The sequence below is a fragment of the Dermacentor albipictus genome, chromosome 2 (genome assembly GCF_038994185.2).
Source record: "Dermacentor albipictus isolate Rhodes 1998 colony chromosome 2, USDA_Dalb.pri_finalv2, whole genome shotgun sequence".
Taxonomy (NCBI): domain Eukaryota; kingdom Metazoa; phylum Arthropoda; class Arachnida; order Ixodida; family Ixodidae; genus Dermacentor; species Dermacentor albipictus.
The window spans coordinates 119087365-119107694 of record NC_091822.1 but is presented as its reverse complement, the minus strand read 5'-3'; the positions used below and the strand labels follow the sequence as shown (position 1 = coordinate 119107694).

Genomic DNA, 20330 nt, shown 5'->3' with positions numbered 1-20330 from the left:
GTGGCAACAATGTCGCTATCCAAGGACTCCACGGATGTAACAACGTTGACTTCTCAATAACATAAACACGACAAGCCGCAGCAAAGACCATTGAACACCATGAAAACACTGCAACTGCAACCACACAGGCAGAATGAAGAAAAAAACGTTCACGCAGGAACGTTTCTGGGAGTTGACTAAGTATGCATAAGCAATGCCACTTGCTCTTTTCCACGCAGCCCGGTGTCATTATCGATGTTATGAAACTTGATCCGGCCAGTACAAACAAACGACAGCATTGCGGCAACACGAACTGGTGCAGCCGATGGTGCAAGGTGCATGGATAGTGCAAGCTAAGTACTGCAGGTGGCGGCGCCCGGTGTGCTGAAAACGATCTGCGATTCGGACAGAAAGTGCCGACTGCTAAGAGCTCCGCGCGCTGCATTTCCAACATTGCACGCTGAAGAGAGACGCGCAGGCCCACGTCTTGAAAGCGATCTGCAAAAGGTGCCAGGTGCGGCTTGTGCCGAGAGCTTCGCGAGTGATGTGTTCTTGCTGCCTCGTTCGCGTTGAAGCGACAGGCAGTGTGAAGGTCACTAGCTGCTGCGGGTTTTATCTTGAAAGCAGTTGTCTTACGGGACTGATGGAGCGAGGGACATTTTTCTCGTTGGGTAAGCATAGAAATGCCTATACATAAAAAACTACTCGAAATGGATTGCATTGGGTTCGACGGCGACAGCAAATTCGCACCCCTACCGGCAGCTACCTGAAGCAAATCTTGAAGGCCATGCTTTTGTGCGCTGCAATCAGCAACAACTGTATGAGCAGGAACTACGCCACGGTGGCCATGTTTAAACGTCACTATCGCTGGCGGCTGTCGTCCGGGTGTCACAACTCAAGAATCGAACGACTGCACACACGAGATTTTGCCGATTTTGTGCCTGTGCGTGTAGAACAAGAATGTAAATAGTACACATTACCCATATGGTGGGCACTGAGCGACTACAGCTTAAGCGGTCAGCCAATACATGGAGTTCAATGAGGGCTGCGTGGGGGAATGTTCACGACTACGTTTAAACCGAAATTACCCATTAAGTGTGTATGTATTAACGAGGTCCAACTGTATTATGTTCCCATTTGATACAGCACCATTCCATAACATTCCCGCATCTTATGTTGCATTTAAGGGGGGATGAGGGTCTTGAAAACTTTTTTTTTATTTCTTAACGTATCTTCCTGAAAATTCGCATGCAGATATATCTTTCAATGCTGATTCCAAATATATATTCAGATTTGATATATCTCATTTAGAAATGAAGATATCGCAAAATAACTGATCCCACATAGGTCTTTTGTTACGGGCCATTATGGTAATTTCTTTATTGAAAAAACTAGTTTTAAAGAATAGCTGTCATTTCCAAGGACCTACTGCACATCCTAAAGCTAAAGAAATTTTTAAAAAGTCATCATATAGGTCATGAATGAATATCAAAGTAGGAAGAAAAAAACAATGCAGGAGTAATTAGCTTACACCTGACCTAATTGCTAGTCTATTTGGTTTAATGAAAAATGGAAAGCTTTAGGATGCAGCTGAGGTTTCACTGAAAAAAATGATACCTAATTCAATAAAATCAGTTGATGCAAACATTATGAAAAGTTCCGTAAGGCAAAGGCATTTGATCAAAAAAGCAAAGCTGAGAAAATTGCATTCAAAGTTTTGCTTACTCTGCCACTTTTGTTTACCTATCACATGGAAAAATTTAATGCTTTAGCATGCAGCCCAGTCATTACTGAACACAATAACACCAAACTCACAGAAATCTGTTCATGTAAAGATTGTGAAAACTTCTGTATTGCGTTGGCCTTTGACAAAAAAAAAAAGCTCAAAAAGTCACCTGCTATTTTCTATGAATCTGCCACACATTCACAAAAGTCCTGGGCAGTAGTCCTGGGTTCTGTCAGGCTTGTGTTTCTTGGCCATCCTCTTCTTCACCTTTTCAGCGTTGGTGTGACTTTTATCAGACCTGCACAGCCTCTGTTTATCTTTCTCAAGGCTCCTACGAATGAGGCAGCTCCCAGGACTGTAACCAAGCTGTGCTGCAACAGCTCTGCTGGTTGCTGCCATTCCTTGGTTGAAGCGAGAAACTGCTTCTGCAACAGCTCTTTCAACAGCCAGCAAAGAGTCATGCGTGTTCTTGGAGCTTTCGCTCCAAATGACAGAGTGTAGGCACTCAATGGCGTTCTGTGTCATGCCATCTTTGCAGCGCTCCAAGAGGGCCTCGTCGCCCAGCCTTGCAAATATTGGCTCAAGAGCAGTGCGAACGTGGCCTGGCAGAGGGTTTTTGTGTGGTGACGGCTCCACTTGGTTCGCCAAAGCACGATTGAAGGCACACCACGAATCAACCCCTTGAGGACAGCAACTGTGGTCTGGGGCTTCATCTGTCGAGGTCATGTGCAACAGCGTGGCATGCACTGCCTTTTTCATGCCTGCAACGTCGTGGCTGTGGCTCCGCAAGGCATACCCATAGTAGTTTGTAATTTTCTTTATCTTATCTTGGGTGAGGTTGCCCTTTCCGCCAAGAGATTCTCCTTGTGCCTTCTTCTTCTCCACCAAGTTGCGAAGAGCCGTCCCCATCCGCTTGTGGACATGGTTCAAGCAGTCTTTCTTTTCAATGGATATATATCCATACACTTCTCCTGAGGTCAATGCATGAAAGGTGCGGCTATCAACATCAGAAAGTATAGTTGTGTACCGCAACCCATTTTTTTCCAGAGACCTGTTGAACAAAATGATAGCTGCTTCAGTCTCCATCCGGCCGGCATTGCAGTCGATGTTTTTCATGCACTTGTGGTTCACAGCCCAGTCACCGTACCCATCATCACTGGGATCAGGTGCCCCTTGGCACCCACGACAGTACCTCGAGAGCACAACATGGTCCAGTACTAGGCCAGTGTATAGCTCTATGATGCAGCCTACTGCAATATTTGAATTGTGACCACGTGTCTTCCATGTGCCATCAAATATGACATCTACATTTCCTGGTGGATTCAGGAAGTTCTTGTACATGTCCTTCACCACTTTGACGCTTGCTGCTTCTGTAGCAGTAGCTACTGCCTGGCAAGCTTTCACCATGGTGTCCATATGCCCCCTGAAAGTCTTGTGGTGAAGTCCTCGGTGAGAGAGGTTCATGGTGGCACAAAAATCTGCTAGGGCAGTCGCTCCCTTGCCTATACTTTGAATTCCCTTCATTGCCCGCAAATTGACTTCAAAGGGCGTGATGTTGGATTTCCCGGGCACTCGTGGCGACGAGAAGTGCCGCTCGGCGAAATCGCAATTTGAGCATGTGAGCTCCAACTTCACTGCTAGGCCGTATTCTCTCTCACTGCACTTTGCGAGTTGGAGAGTGGTCATCCCACACTTGCTGCAGCTTGTGGACACAAACATCTTCTTTAGCACTGAGAGATCAACGATGATGTACTCTGTGCCGCGATCGTCATCTTCACTTGCTGTGCCGACGTTCATTAGCTCGAACTTGCGGGAAGTCGCGGACTGCTTCGCCAATGAAGTTTTAATGTTGTCTGCGTAATTTTCGCGCCCCGCGCACTCCGCCTCCGTGAAAAACACCGTGTCGAAGCGTTGAGCACGCGAGCTCGGTTCAGCCGCGTCCGTCGGCACCGAAGCGGCGTGCGGAAACGCCGAAGTCAACGTTAGGCTTAGGTCAGCCGGCTCAGCCGCTTCCGACGACACGGAATCCGAAGCAACTTGCAGCGTCTCAAAAGTTGGCATTTTCGACGGGCTTAGTCCAGGCGCATCCACCGGCACTGCACAGACTTGCGTTAACGAAGTTGACACTGATCGGCACTGTCCAGCCGCGTCCACAGGCGAAGCTAGCGTCGACGGGGTTTGTTCAGCCGCATCCACCGGCGAAGCTGTTGTTGGCGAGCTCAGTCCTGCCGCATCCACCAAGGGCACAGCAGCTTGCGGCATCACCGAAGCTGTAGTTCTCGACGATGTAGCGCTGTTCTTATTCCATGCGCGTCTCTTTTTGCCGACTGCTTTTCGCGTGCTTGCTTTCAAGCGCGCGTCTCGCACCATCGTGACACGCGGAACAAAGCCACCAGGCACGAAAAAGCAAGAAATTCGTGGTTAAAAGAAGCGACCCAATAGCCAAAATATCTAGAAGAACGATAAAGAAAAAGGCAGAACGAAAAATACTAGGAAACAAAGAGGAGCTCGAAAAATGACGTGCGTGCAGGCGAAAGCAGACGACGTGAAGGAGTCGGACAACGCGGCCGCGGAAGGCGAAGCATACGTCACGGCCAATCAGAGGGCTGCGCCTCGAGGAGGCGCCCGGTTCACCCAATCAGCGGCTGTCTCGCGACGATTTCCCGCTTGAGAACGGGTGCCAATCCCTCCGCTGCACGAGGGTCAACAGCGTGCCGAGGGGCGCCAGAATGGAGAGCGGGAAACCAGCTTTCAAACGAGACCAAGATGGCGCCGATCGGTACGCGTCGCGCGGAGCTACGGCAGCTTGAAAATGAGGCAAATCTTCGCGCTTGGCGTTCAATTTCGGCTCACCGACGTTTATAAATTACCGTTTATTTTATACTTTGAGTAGGAATTGCGCCATAATATTTTGTAGAGGCATAGTTGGGACATTAAAGACTTCAAAAACGCAATTTTTGAAAATTGCCATTTTTGACCATTTTTCGCGATTTCAAGACCCGCGTCCCCCCTTAAAAGTGGCTGCCACGTAAATATGACAGCGCAGAGAGAAACTGACTCTTGCATGTTGCAACAAGTGACCAATTCGTTGCAACAAGCAACCGAAGTTTGCAATAAAGCTGCACAAGCCAAGTGCTGCACAAACATTGGAAGAAAGCATGCACAGGGCAGTTGGCGAAGCATTTCAAAAAGTGCACATCGATTAAAATTTACTGGGAACCATGCACACTGGGCCGATTCTGCCAAGTGCAGGGCTACATTTAATTACACGTTTGCATGCGCCGTTCCTGGTCATAGTATGAGCACCAAGACATTTAACAACTGCACTGGCAGCCATTCAGACTGCTCATGATGTTGTGCTGTGGCAATTTGCGCCTTTCCTCACAATTATGCTTTCCCAGCTGGTACATTCTTTTTTTCCGTTGTCCCTTTGAAAACGTATCTATGAGGTTCTACTGTACTGAGCTCAATGATTACAGTCACTGATAATCCAGACATGCTCGGTAATTCGGACAACTTCGCAGCACCGTCAATGGCTCCCACTTGCTCTAGATTCAATTATCCGGACTACGTCCGTGGCTGTACCATATGCTGACTCTGTCACCACTTCTCCTCTGGCAACCTCGACGAGACATCAGGTATGACCTCAGAGATTACATGCTACATGGTAATTCCCAAGGTCTTGCCTGGGTCGCAGCACTGCACCTCAGAGATTTCATTGCAAATGCCCCTCCTGGGGGCTTTGCTGAATAGTGAGGTCACATCAACCTCGCGATCATCAAATTTTATTCCAGCACTACCGCGCATGGCCCACTCTTGTTTGTTGAATTTGCTTTCCGGACAGCGTTCCGTTATTCTGCGCTTCGTTTGTTTAGCTTGCGTTCCAGGCAGTGTTCTGATCGCTCTAAGAAGTCTTTCTCGTGAAGTTATCAACAGTCCATGTCAAATGGCACCAACGGTGCCCTCACAGTCAGACTCCAAATGAGCCTTGAATCGCAGTTCGAATGAGCCTGCCTCCGCAACTGAACAATCTAAACTACCACCTACCACAACGAGCTCAAATGTGGACATCATTGATGACCAGCTAGCCTGCAGTGTGCAGATTCCTGCTGCCATTAAATCTGAAGACTGCAGACGTTGACAGAGCGGTGTCGTCGTGTGCCGAACTGAACGCTGGCGAAACAGTTGAGCAAGTTCTCCTTCCGTCAAACAGCGACTCTAACTCGGAAGATGATGTGCCCTGTGCTCCGGAGCCTTCATGTGCGGGTCTGACTCGAGCCACTGCAGTCCTTGCATCGGCATACAGAGACAGCACAAAACTAGCAGCAATACAGGTGCACTTGGTTGCACATAAACAGAAGTACGTTCAGCAATGAATCAACCACTTTTTTCTTGCACAAGGGCCTTAAGACGTAAATAAATTTTTTTTGATACATTTGTTAGTTAAGACTCATTCACGTTCCGCGTGGACTCCGAATAATCAGTTGTCGCCAACTGTATGTTTTTATTGACAGGGGTTAAACATCCCAAAGCAACTTGGGGGCTGTGAGAGGTGCCATAGATAGCGTGTTAAATTCATTATATCTATTCGGCATTCTTTAACCCTTTCTCTACTGCTGATGAGTATAGTCATCATGAACACAAATGCCTCAAACAGCGAACCGATCACAACATTGGTCAACAAATTGCATCTAGTTGCAATTTTTGACACAAGGTGGCCAAACTTTCCTACACTCTGCTATTGTGTCTCGCCTTTCTCATTATAGTCGCCTCCTATGACCCCTGCACAGGAAGCGTGGCTGCCTTCCTGTTGCATGAGAATAAAATGAGGATCTTTCTTTCAGAATGAGCTAAATCCACCTAAACAGTATATGAGAAAAATGTGAAACTTAGTTATCGAACCTAAATGCCAAGCTATCCAAGCGAATACATACTTTACATGGAAGCTAAAACAACTTTATAGCTACAAGTAATGAAAAATTATACTGCACATATAAACAAAAACAAGATGAAAAGATGGAATTTGACCTGTTTCCATTTGAGACATTCCATTTGATGCGCTTTTGGCCTGACAAATTCACTGAAAACGGCTTTCCATAACGATTCAATGTGATTTTAGTAGAAAAGCCATTAAAACACTGACAAGTCAGTAGGGCCACAGCCGTGTTCCATGAATACTCTGAATATTCAGAGAGAACAAATTTGCTTGAAATTGGAATCTCACAAGGATCATTTTTAGCAGCATGGAAAGCTGTAACCGAATAACGAACACAACTTACAATGAGACTGTCATATCGCCTTGATCACATTGTGTGGGAAATGCTCTCCTATTGAGCCAACGAACTAGGCTCATCTTGATTCATACACATGCAGGATCTGGCTCATTTTTCATCTAAAATATGACCTTGGCACCTCGTTCATTTGCCTTGTATGACCCATTTCGTTGCGATACCTTTTCTAGGGGAAAGTTGCTTAGATTTTCGTATCATTACACTCTATATCACATAGTTTCGGTTTGTGGATCTGGCTCATTTCAAAAAAACTCCTCAGACGTCTATGCAAAAGGAAGTATTTGGCGACTCTTCATCAGAAGACAGCTCTGTAGAGCTTTGCTCTGAAGCAAATAGTGATGTATAGTGATTATAGAAATAGTGATAAATAGTGACTCTGCCAACGATGATTCTATGGATGGACCGGTGGCACTTTCTGCTGCGCATGAGTGGTTTCCCCCTCTACCAACCGAGCCTTTGGAGCTGCAGAAAAGCAGCCAGTATACATATACATTAAGCTTGTGCAAATATTTGATATCTTAAGCTACTAAATATTCACTCCAGTTGGAACCATGCGCGCTTGCAAGATTGACTGCAAAAGTAGCAAGCATGCCTACCAAGTTTGTATATACACTTACTGGACAGTACAGGCTAAGCTCGCATGTTGAGAGAAAGCCTCAAGGTGAATTAGCGCAACACAGCATGAACTGCCAACGCAGCACCGTCAATGTTGCACTTCACAGCATCGCAATGACGCACGACAGGCGAACGCGAAGAAACGCTCCTACAGCCTCAATCACCACAAGATTTGTTTTAGACCGAGGCTCAACTGTAAGCAAGAGCCTGTAAACGAATCTTCTGTGCTGCTGGAGTTGTAAGAAATGTTGAAGTAGCATCACTGCATGAAATTATTTGAATAACGGCACTTTGAATACGAACTGGCTTCAGAGATGAGCCTGGTTGCTTTTTGGCAAGAACCATTTCTTCTTGTTTTAGATTTGTCAACCTCTGGCACTTGTGCAAAGCTTTTATGCAAATTCCATAACTATTCTATTTGCTTCAAAATTATTCAAAACTAATTACAATTCGTTTCGAACCAAGAAACTGAAATTAGCACAAGCCTAATGTACATGTGTTTTGCACCGCTTAGATAATTCTTTCTTTGTATTCTTTTTTTTTTCCCCACAGTGTACTGCAAGACCTCAGTGGCACGAAGAGAGGCCCGTCTCAAACTTTTATTTCCTGCAATTTTGGAAATAAAGCAGCCTTATAGAATTAAAAAAGTGGTGCAGTCGAAGTTTACATCGAATTATTCTGTATACCAAACAATTTCTGAATGCAGTATAGTTACAGCGAGTATATACAGTCGCCGACCGATTTTCCGGACTCCAAAAATTCGGACATGCCCGATTATTCGGTCAGCTTCGCGGCACCGCCATTCTCCCCATAGACCATAATGTATAACAACTGCCGAAAGTTCGGACACCTTGCAACCTCTCGTCTGATTTTTCGGACACTCTTTGAGCCAACTCGATCGAAAGCACCATGCACCGACTCTGACCGGCGCATGGTTCGACTTGCTGAACGCCATTTTTGTTTTGAGCGGAGCCTCCTTACTGCCCCACGAAGTGGCGCTACTGGAAATCCCCGCTCATCATCATCGTTTGTACTGGTTCGATAGAGTGGCTATACAGCAGTTCCGGTTTCAGCTTAGTAAGCCATGTCAAGACAATCCAGCAGCTTATTTGTTTCTTCGCGCACGACGCTGCAAGCAGGCCGCGTTTTTCGTTTGTGCGACTGGTGTCGGCACGGTGGTGTTTGCTTTGTGCGCTGTGTCGAGGTTTCGGTGATCCAACGCGGCATACGGAAACATCCCGTCAAGTGTCTAATGGCGCCGACAGTGCGCGCACAGACTGCGCTGGGCGGCAAGCGGATGCCGGGAGGCCTAAGATTTGTCGCCTTCCGATGTGCTCCCTACTGACGCGGAAAATGTTCTGCCGAGACCTGCGCAGTGGTTGCATTGCGACTCCGGACACCGTCTCATTTGACAGTTTCACAGGTGCCGACACTGCTGTACTGACGTGCGCAGAACTCGACGATGGCGAGGTCATTCGTCAGATTTCTGCTGCACCGCTGGACGATGACTCTCGAGTCGGAAGATGAACGCACCATGTGCTACGCTGCCGTCGCATGCGGAGCGTGTACAAGCAGTGACTGTGCTTTCAGCCACCTATAGTGATCGTACGACCCTCTCCGAGATCAGGCTTATCTGATTGCGTGTAAACGGAACGGCGTGCAACGGCGCATTCACGATTTCTTCAAACCTACTGCCGAGCCCGAATAAGTGCGTGGAAATAAAGGCTTTCATTTTTTTTTTCATCATCTGCTTTTTCGGACACCTGTTTATTCGGACATTTTCGCAGTCCCCGTGAGGTCCGAATAAACGGTCGGCGACTGTATAGCAAAAATTACGCTTACATTGAACAAAAATAGCAGTGACTCCCGATATGTACCCCAGAAGTTGGCTTTCCCTCACGGCGGCGCAGCTCCATGCAACCGCTCTCCCTACCGTGACTGCACTGCGTCGGGTGAGCCGTCGACACGCCTATGATAAAATGATGCTGGCCCGTCCACAGCGCTTGCTCAGACAGCCAACCAGAGGCTCTTGTGCACTCATCTTTATTCTATGCCCTCGTCGTGCAAGATGGGCGCAAGTGCAAGTTGTCTCGCTACTTTTTGGGTTTATTGTGGTTACGCCATGTGGGCCTTCTCCAGCAGTGTTGCCGTGATGAAGTGGCAGAATTTGCTTTTCGCCAAGAAGCTTGAAATCATAAATCGGGTCGAACGAAGTGAGAAGTTGGATGACCCCGCAGCGTGCAAGATTCTGAGAAGCACCCTCAGTACGACCTTGAATGGGGAGATTAGGTCTAAAGCGGATAAACTCAAGACCCGGTGCCCGTGGCGCCCGACGCGTACGTGCGGCCGTGTACAAGTGGTTCATCCGAAATTGCTTCAGACATGCCAGCTTTCGTGTGCCCGGTGATGACTAAATTTTGATGAGTGCGATGAAGCCGTTGCTGGTGTTGCCGAAGTTTGGAGCAAGCTGTCAGAATTTCCGGAAGCTGTTGAGGAGTCAACAGTCGACGAGTTTGTGAGTGCAAATGACGGTTTCGTGACCACGGGAGAGCCCGAAAACAAAGACGAAATTGCCGACATCGTACCGAGCACAAGTGAAAGTGGGCACAATGAGGAAAGCAACGATAGTTCTTGGCCCATATCCTCCAAGGTCTTTGGTACACTTGCACTAGTCAGGTGCTTCTGCGCGAATGTGGAAGTTGCAGCCTCAGCTGTGCCGACTCTTTGGACAATGTGGAGAAGTGTGTGCGTCGCAGGCAGCGAAATTGCCCAAGCCGAAGAAAGGACTATTTCATGCGAAACTATGCCAATTTCATCAATAAAGTGATTTTATAAGTGGTATGTGCTTTTATGATGTCCAATTCTTTTGCAGGCATGTATCGAATTATGCCCTTTATCGAACTGATAGGCGTTTTTTTGCAAGTTCGATAAAGCCAGGTTTGACTGTACCGCTTTGTTCAGAAAACTGTAGAACCTTAGTGAAAAAAATATATTCAGGCAAATTTTGTACTTTTCATCATTTTTCACAGGACTGGAAAGAGTAAACGCATGTCTGAAAGCTCAGTGTAGCAGCGACAGCTGGGATTCCAGCTCGTGACCTCATTCTCAGCTGCAAAATGCCGTAGGCACCGATGTGTGTATGACCAATAGAAGGAATTCACAAAACCACCATGAGGTGTGCGCACCTTCTCACCATCCATGAACCTCTGTTTCTCAGTAAGGTTTAGGGTTTCCAAGGGCACGTCAACTTCAGACCGAGACTCATACTGGATTGTGCCGTTGTCTGTGCTCACCACACGGCCCTTTCTGCCCGTCATCTGCAACAGAACAAATGAATGCTTGGTCGCATGCTACGAAAATGAAGGTAACCTTTTTATGCAAATCAAACAGCACAACGTTATAGTTACTTTTCAGTAAAGACAATTTGCAATGGCCTATTGAAGCTGTTACAATGCTAGTTGGTGCATTTTTGGCAGTTACAACTTTATTTACCAGGTTGTGAGGATAAACACTGCATGTCCCTCCAATGCAGAAGGCACGCAACACAATCTCAAGAAAGGGGCAACCAAACTAAACACAGATTAGACAGAATCAAGTTGGGACTGACCCATCAGCCTCACTGAAGCTGCACTTCCATGCAAGCTGCGTTTGAAAATCCTGTCAACATCATGGTAACGAAAAGGAGCAGTTGACATGAAATATGTGTCTACACCTTTCATATAACAAGGCCACATTGTGAAAATTATTGACTTGGAATAATTATTGAAAGTGACCTTAGTCCCTTAGTCAGACCTTAGCAGAAAACAGCAATGCTTTAAGGGCTTTTGTAAGCCATGGTTGCCCGCTTCCCTCATGGTTGCAGAGATAGGGCAAAGTGGAGTTGCAAAAGTTGCAATGCCACTCTGCCACTGCAACTTAATAACTCAGCAGGCAACGCTGTGGAAGCCGAAGGACTTTTTTGCACTGGCTGGCATTAGCAGTCAAAAATGGTGCCTCACAGACGTGATTCAACATTGCACTGGCTCCGCACAAATAAAGTAATCGCACAAAGAAGTGACTATCTAAACTATCTTGTAACAAAACGCGCAGAGTTACTCAGTTCTACGACTGCACTACTTCGGCATATATCAGAGCGCACTGCCTGCATTCATTGGGGGGGGAGAAGAAACTTGTGTACTGCAGATGTGAAAACACTGTGCATACGGCTGTAACAGATGAAGTTATCGAGCAGAGGGCATCAGACATCTACACCATTGTACAACAAAGCATGCGAAGTGGTAGACTGTAGGGCTTCCGTAGTGTTGCCCTGCCATGTCCGTGTAATCCGGAAGCACCAATTGTGCTCACCTCAGCGACATTCTCGGGCCCGCCGAGTTCGTCAATGAGTTGGTCCAACGTGTTGGGTGGAAGCTTGTCCCCAAGCTTTTCCAGCCGATCGAGCAGTTCCTGCTTCATGGATGCGGCCTTCTTTTCACTGTCCACAGTAGGCACATTACGGACGGCTGGCTGCGAAGCGGCGCCTGCAGCACCAAACAGCATGCCAGCAGTGAGCCACTTGCGAGTAAAAAAAGTTCTGTGCAACTCAAACTACGAACAATGCAGTGCAAAATTGACTTGTCACAAATGTCACTCAATGTCACTAAAATAAAAAGCAGTGGAGACATGGCACAGGTGTACCTAAAGTACAGTCGAATCTCAATAATTTGAACTCAAAGCGGCCATAAAATTTGTTCAAAGTGAAAGAAAGACTTGTTTCTGAAACATTTGTACAACACAGCACAATGCATGAACCTTGCAAGCTGTGAAATACCACGGCGAATGAGGACCATGAAACTGGCCCTCCGGCCAACGCTTACTCCTCCCCTATAACGGCAGAAAACGAAACTTCAAGGAGCGGGCTAAGCTGGTGCCGACGCAGAGACCATCGAAGATGAGGGACCTATGAGGAAGTTGAGAGCGGGTTTGCATTCCTGCTAGCTTGCTGGATGGTGTTACCTCTTCCACCTACTGCCACCGAAGCAGCGGAGTTGCCAGGGCCAGGACTGGGCCTCTGCTGCTGCTTCCCCCTGTGTGCACACATGTTTTTGCCTTTGTCTGCTGACAGATCGGCGCTGTTTTTACCTTCCTAGTCCTGCGTTCTTAACGTGAGTCATGTTTTATCAAGATGACGAAGTCGTTGCCACTGATCATAATCATGTTAGTATGCTCCCTTCTGCTGCGGCGGCGCCGCATTCAAATGAAGAGAATAAGCTACTGTGTGTCCCCTTCGTGTACTCCTATTCAGTGTCTGCCTTGCCAAACAGAATCTGATATGGCACACTGTCTCCAACAACCTTTCCATCGAGACGTCTCCGTTTGAGTGCGTCATTGTAAAAAAAAAAAATAATAAAAAAAAAATAATAAAAAACGTAAATGAGACCAACCAAGCCGAAGCAGAACAAGCGGTCCGGATGAACCAGACGCGAGTACGAATAGAGCGGTCAGAGGTTCCACATGACACCAGTTTCCCATGGCGTGCATTTTGCCACTACTGTGGCTGGGGTATTACGGCGCGACCGAGAAACAGCGACCTTGACATTTGAGAGAGGGGTTTTCTTCGCACGCAGTGTTGAGTGGTTTCTCCTAAGCCTTTCCTCTATGGTGGGGTCAGAACAATGCTGGTCAGAGGCACCACCACGTGATTTGGTGCGCTGCTGAGAGCATTGTTGGAGCATGGTATCTTCGAATTAACCGCCACAAATGCTTGTGCGCTCGAATTTCCGGGCGTTTTCGCCCAATTGATTACCCATAACTTCGACTGGACCACGGCGTCAGTTCGAATAAAGAGTGTTCGAATTAACGAGATTCGACTGTAATAAATAGTCAGCCAGTGACTGATTTTTCAGACAGCTTTGTGAGATCGCTATTCACCCTACCGACATCATCTATAAGGACAACTGAAATTTAGGATTCCAACTGCATACTACATCCTCATTCGGTCAACAATATTAGCAGAAAGAGCTATATTTTTGCTATGATAGATTGCGACGCCTCCTCGAAACCAAAAACAACAAAGCTTAGTTGATCCAATAGTCGATGACTACGTCCAAACCACGACACAAGCCAAGGAGAGTGAAACTGCTAAGCTGTAAAGGCTACAATCGTAGTTGTTGCGCATGCCCTACCTGTACAGCATTTGTTTGCGATAGTGTCAACTGACTTGATCGTCAGTTTAAGAATTTAAGAGCGTTTGTAGCTCAGAATCGCCAAGCATGTTCAAACAGTGTCAACACCATCCCCGATTTTGGCACAGACAAGGGCAGTGATTATGTGAGGCAAGTGCTGGGCATTGACTGTTGCAAGGAAACCCACAATCATTCAGCTCTCAACTTCTGTTAGCATTGCGAAAAGATTTGGTGCATGCCTTGACCAAACTTTCATATACTTCTAGCAACACCGTGAAAACAGTCGAAATACAGACTTTACAGGTTGCATGCAAGCATATGTGCATGGCACAACACAATGACAAGCTTTTCTGGCCACTTGTAGAAAATAACACTTATTTTTTTGGTGAATTCGTTACTTTGGACTCCTAATTATCCAGACTTGACTAAAGAAAGCAGATTTTTAATTTAGACTATTCTAAAATTGTTGTACAACTGTACAAATTACAACAAAAATTGTTGTAAATTGGAAGAAAAAAAAAAGCTACAGTAAAACCTCATTAATTTGAAGATTGCATCATTCGGACTTGTCCTCTGGCAGGCATATGCATTATTCAATGATCTTGAACTCTCCTTAATTCAGACGTATTTGGCATCGCACCGGTTAATTCAGACAACTCTCAAAGCACAGCAGGCATGAAATGCCATAAATGTGCAACACAAGTAAGTAATGGTGTGCAGATATAAAAATTTATGAATACCAAATAATGATATGCACATGCACTTATTAGCAAGGTTGGTCATTTTAACAAGTTGGAACATTGCAATTACATTGTCAACAGTAAAAAAATTGTACTAGTAAGTCATTATACTAGTAAGACAGAGAAATGTGCTTTCTGGCACAACCAAGATGATGGTGCTCAGTTGCATTATTGTGGAGATATAGTGGCTTAAAAAGCCATTTTTTCATCATTTACGCTACATTTTTCTCACTCCCTTGGCTGATACAAAAAAGTTTTTAGCCTACTTCCATGTGGTTGTCATGGAAGATATTTTACAAGTGGATAAAAAGAAAAAAAAACTAGAGAGACTGAAAATGCGATTTTTACAAAAATTTGTTTTGCCTATTTGTAGCTGTGTGAAAGCCGCGTCCTCCCCTCAAGACATCTAAATTTGATAACCCCACACTGAAATTTACCACTAATTTTTCAGTATGATGTTTAACAAAACCCTCGTAAACATTGTGACAGTTTTATGTGAGCTGGAACTTCAGAAATCAAATTTGTCCGCTTTGGATTCTTAACAGATGCTGCTTACAGAATTGCAATATCCATTTTTGGTTGAGAGTTACGGACATGTAAGCTTCGTGCTAGTATATGTTTTAAATGTACTACTAATGTTTGAGAAATTTCGTCACAAGTTCCAGGTCTTAATGGGCCCCTCACCAGGTCTGGCCATTTTGAGCTGACAAGCACAGGGCATACAATGCACGCTAACGATCGTGTTTGCAAAGTATTACATCGCTACACACCGTGGAAAGGTTTGAAATTTCAATCCGAATGCCGTTTTCCCTTTCCCTCGTGGTGACCACGCCCCCGTACTCGTGTCCACAGTGTGACGTCGCTCATGGCGACACATCCGTTATTTGTGTGATCTGTTGCTTGAAAGCATATTTAGCGCAAGCAAACAAGGACGGAAGGGAGACGACAACACAATGCGCTCCCTTCCTTCTCCGTCTTCCGTCTTTGTTTGCTGGCGCTAAATATGCTTTCAATTTACCAACACGGCCAACAAATGGCAATGCTGTTGCTTGAATTGACGAATTGAAGTTCTGAGAAATAATAAAGCCCACAAACGGAATGTCTGCGTGTTTTTTATTTTACTTCGCACCGAAGCAAGACAGATGTACTTCTGCTTCATCTGCTTGTTCCCACAGTCGTGCAGTCACGTACGCAGGTACCTAAACTATGCCGTTTTGTACCATGTTCCGGCCAGTGATCATGCTCTGCGATTGGCTTGTTCTACCTCACTATTCTTGTAGCACTGAATTATACCGTGCAGTCATATGTCTTATGCACAGTGCACCAAATTGTGCACTGTGCGAAACGAAACAATCTCAACAGCTCACATCCAATGCCGCCAGCGGAAGTGTGCAGCACTAAAAAAGAAAAAATGAAGGCGGGGCCCGTGACGCATGCGTCATGCGATCCTCGAGGTCCGATATGGGAGAACGCAGGGAAGCAATTTCACTTGCGGAGTCTAGACAGGGCGAGTGGAGAGGGTGTGTCTCGGTTGGCAGTGGAGCCCGCCTGCTGGAATCATGGGTTCACGGCGCTGAAATATTCCTATCTCGGCTATTAATGAGCCAATTTGAATTTTTTTTTCGCAGAACGCTCCCTAGAGGACATGCAAGAACTTCCAGCGTATAACCAAAACTTTGTATGGGGCCTGATGAGGGGCCCTTTAAATCAATATTCTGCTTTAGTCACTGTAACTAAACATTACTGGAATGTACAAAAGCATTTCTGCATTTGACGTATATATGAATAGGGAAATCAAAGTTGTCCTAGAGTTGAAGCCTTCTTTTTAAGGAGTAACATCACAGTCATCTACTTACCGTTCCCCATGGATTTCTCGTGCTTTTTCTTCTTTTTGGTTTTTTGCTTCTTATTTTTATTCTTAGATTTGTTCTTACGACTTGCCCAGGGATCTGAAATAGAACAGCTCATTCAGTACACAGTAGAACCCCAGTGATCGTTTTTCAAGGGACCATGGAAAAGAAACAAAGAGTGAGTAACGTCACAAATTGCCGCAGCAACATCGGAAATAGTTCTGAATGGCTGTCAGTACAGTCTCGGCACTCAAATCTTGACTGGGGTTAGCACATGCAATGAAGGGGCACTTTTGGTGTTCCGTGACAGTGGACCCTTTGCCCTCTTGATATGCTTCATTGCATAATGTGGCTTCATTGTGGTTAAGGCTAACTATAAAGAACCGTCTGATTATGCAACGCACATAAGATGCTTGCTGGCCCCAAAATAAGTGTAGCACGTTTTTTTCTGATGGTGATATGCTTGTGCAACTTCGGTTGCGTGTTACAACATGCGAGAGCAAATTTCTCTCTGCACTACTAATTTTATGTGACTACTGTGTGAAAATGCAATGCAAGAGGGGGGAACATTACAGAAAGGCGACGAATCAAATGGGAACATAATACATGAAAGGCCGTGGGATTTAGGTAGGGACTGCGAAAGTGCACACGAGAGGAACATACTGTACCAAGTTGCATAACAATCGCACTTTTTTGTTAAAAAAAAGACACAAATTTAAGGGGGTGATCATCACGCTGGTTAAATTTCCCGCGAAAAAAAAAAACTTATCCTGCATTTGCTGCAGGATGACGACAGGTCAAGCAGGCGGCTGCCACTGTACAATTGTGCTGTAATAGTGTGGGACTAGTGCGGGACACCAAAACAAAAATGGCGGCCGGCAGAGCAAGCCGAACGCGATTTTTCTTCTTTTTGTGAGTACATTACGCACACTGAAACAGTTTCTTCCATATCAGTAATGAGTAATATCGTTAATATCGGCAAGTGTGCGACAATAACATAGCCATGTCCACTTTGAGGGGACAGAAACAGATGGGCACACTTAGCTGCCAGTGACACAGAAACACATGGCGGGCATGCTGCGGAAACTGCGGCATTTGTCTTCACTACTATCCTAATACGGCACGTTTCCACTATAGGTGGCCGAATATCCTAGCTGTGTTACAAGCGTCGGTGTGTGAAGTGTGCACTTCTAACCAGTGTAAACGTGGCCACAATCGTTGCCGCTCACAATTTGTTGCGTGCCTGCGAGTGCGGATGAGAAGAATCAAAAGGTGCCTTTTTTATCGTTGTTGTTGGCCAAAACCATTACGAAGCCTACAAGTAATAAAGCTAAGGCAAGTTTGGTTGTAGCTTCTTTTTTTTTTCATGGAAGTGCAGAAAGTGATGAAAGGAATGAAACGGGGCATCTGCTTAAGAATGTTTGGTGCGTGCAGACCACTCAGTATGTCTTCAAGAGTCGTTCGCGTAGCATTTGGCAGCATTCGCCAAATGGTAAGCCCGATCATCATTAGCTAGATTTGGCACTCGACATATCACTGCGACAAGTTCGGGGTGCAATCATTACACGGGAAAGAAAAAAAAAAATAGAATTTTGATGACAAAATTCAGGGGTGTGATCATTATATGAGTAAATACGGTATCAACAGGGTTCCACAGTATTTAGTTTGTGCTCATACGGCACTTAACGTGCACCTTTTGCCCCCCAAAATTTGTTGGCTATCCAAATACAGAGGCACTTTGTCACAACAGAGAAAGTAGAGACGTCTTAACTTATGACCAGGTGCTCAAATGCACCCAAGGGTACAGAGAGCGTTATGACAACTTTAACCTTGTCAGGGTCGATTTTTTTCGCCATATGTGACCACCCAGGGTTGATTTTTTTCACTGCAGATTTAAATTCTTCAGAGATTTCGAAAAAATTTACAGTAATTTTTCTAGGGTGACCGTAAAGTAAGAAACAAATATTTTACATTGGTATATACGTACTGTTTATTCATGAATAACAACAAAAAAAGGAAATAAAGTTATAATTAATAATTTGATGCAACGTTATACACATAGTTGAAGGTTTAGAAAATGCGCACACAAGAATATTTCGCAAGTCTCAAATGGCTCGTACACTAATATTTACGCCCATAGCGTAATCGAACTGCATAGGTGAGCACACTCAAGAAATCTCTATCGTTGTGTGCCCATCAAGAAAGCAAAACGCAGGACAAACTTCCGCTAATCTTCATCTTATTGCCAACCAGAAGTGATTAATTTTCGCGAGTCGCAAAAAAAAAAACGAAAGAAAGAAAGGAAGAAGAAAAAAAGAATAGGAAGCGCATGCACGGCGACATCCTTCATATGCGCACTGTCGCTCACCGTCGCTGTCCGAGTCATCACCGAATGGGTTGAAGTCATCCTCTGCATCCGATTCGACAGCCGAGCTGCCCTCAGATTCCTCTGCTGCCGAACTGGACACAGACGGCTCAAAGTCGCTCTCCGGCTCGCTCTTGACCTCAACGTCACTGTCATCGTCATCACCCGAGGAAGCCTCCCTGTAGCGCTTCACCCCCTGCCGAGCCTGTCGAGCACTCTTCCGCTTGTGTCCCCCCGTCGAAGACGACGGGGGCGGCGAGGGGCTTAGTTCATCTACAATGCCACCCAGCCCCAGAAGCTTCAGAGACTTCTTGCGGTTGGGTGCCGGGAAGTGTTTCTCGATGAGAGTCTGCAAGACTCCCCTGCATATCCAAAGTTATGAGAGACCTCAGTGACATCTAGGGTCGCCTGGATGCCACAAATGCCACTTAGTGGTTTTACAGGCAGGTTTTACAGGATAGTGTGGCACAGAAAGGGTTAAAAGGATGGCTGCAGAAGACCAGTATAATAGTGCAGAAGACCAGACCACTGCATGATATGAGCACAACACAACAAGGTGCACAATTGGGTAGTCAGTCACACTCACTTTGCCGTAGAGACGAAGTCCGAGAGTTCACCACCTTGTTCCTCTAACTGTTCCAGTGTCCTAGCCTCCCCTGTAGATTGCAGGCCAATCACCACGCACTGAAGGATAAAAGAAGCTTGCAAGTTATGTCTTGCATGGTTGTCAGATGCACATAGAATGTTCGGCACTTTCACTACAAGTAGTTAAGGGGGGATATGGGGATCAAAGCTAACTTTTTTATTTACCATCCGATTTTGATTAAATTTTGCACAGATGTTAATAATATCACATAAATAAAACTCTGAAAATATGGTGAAAATATGGCTGCAATATCTGAAGTACTTCTTTGTTTACAAAATTGTTCTGCTTTCATTTTTGCAAAATGCCTGCACACCTGTATATTGGTGCTAGGAGTTCAAACAAACTTTGATAGCACTCCTATATGTATCCTCCACACAGTGACATTCCTGTAATTTTTTTAGCCTAACAGATTTTTTTAATATTTTCATTCTTTTGCAGCTACTTCAGTTGCATGAAAATCGAGACTGTGAAAACAAAAGATAACTAATTATTTAAGCAACTATTTTGAAAACAAAACATGTCACTGTGTGCAGTGGTGCACAATGAGTGTAACAAAACAAACGGCGTAAAAATATTCGTAACGGTGGCTGAGATATTGGCTTTGCAAGTTGACCTTGGTGGTAGAAAAAAGTTTTGAGAAAAAGGTGTTTGAAGTTTTGGGCCATGTTTATTCGACTAGAAACCACCGGCCTTGTAGGTACAGGAGTCAGGCTGCTCTCTTGGCTTCTTGGATCTTTTATGCTTGCTTTCATGTGCTTTTTGTGCCCTCTTCTTGCGCAAGGCATTTTTCTCAGCTGCTCGACTCGCTTGAGTTCGTCGCCACCGAGCATGCTCCTCCAGCCGCAAACCCTATCTTCCGTTCGGTTGCCGGCACAGAACGAAGTGACGCGCGGACAGTGCAGGCGGTCATATTCAACACTTCTGACAAGATGAATTGTGACTCAAGATGCGACT

The 20330-nt window shown here is 45.6% G+C and overlaps 1 protein-coding gene across 1 annotated transcript in view; it reads right to left on the bottom strand.

Annotated features, from left to right (window-relative positions):
* Positions 1 to 20330, bottom strand: part of sno (strawberry notch) — an 87882-nt gene that overhangs the window by 23044 nt on the left and 44508 nt on the right. The window contains exons 13-17 of the mRNA XM_065452612.2: positions 19317 to 19414; positions 18734 to 19092; positions 16372 to 16464; positions 11959 to 12131; positions 10797 to 10928 (exon numbers count right to left, since the gene is read on the bottom strand). Coding sequence (XP_065308684.2) covers positions 10797 to 10928; positions 11959 to 12131; positions 16372 to 16464; positions 18734 to 19092; positions 19317 to 19414 — 855 coding nt within the window. The remainder of the gene's footprint in view (positions 1 to 10796; positions 10929 to 11958; positions 12132 to 16371; positions 16465 to 18733; positions 19093 to 19316; positions 19415 to 20330) is intronic.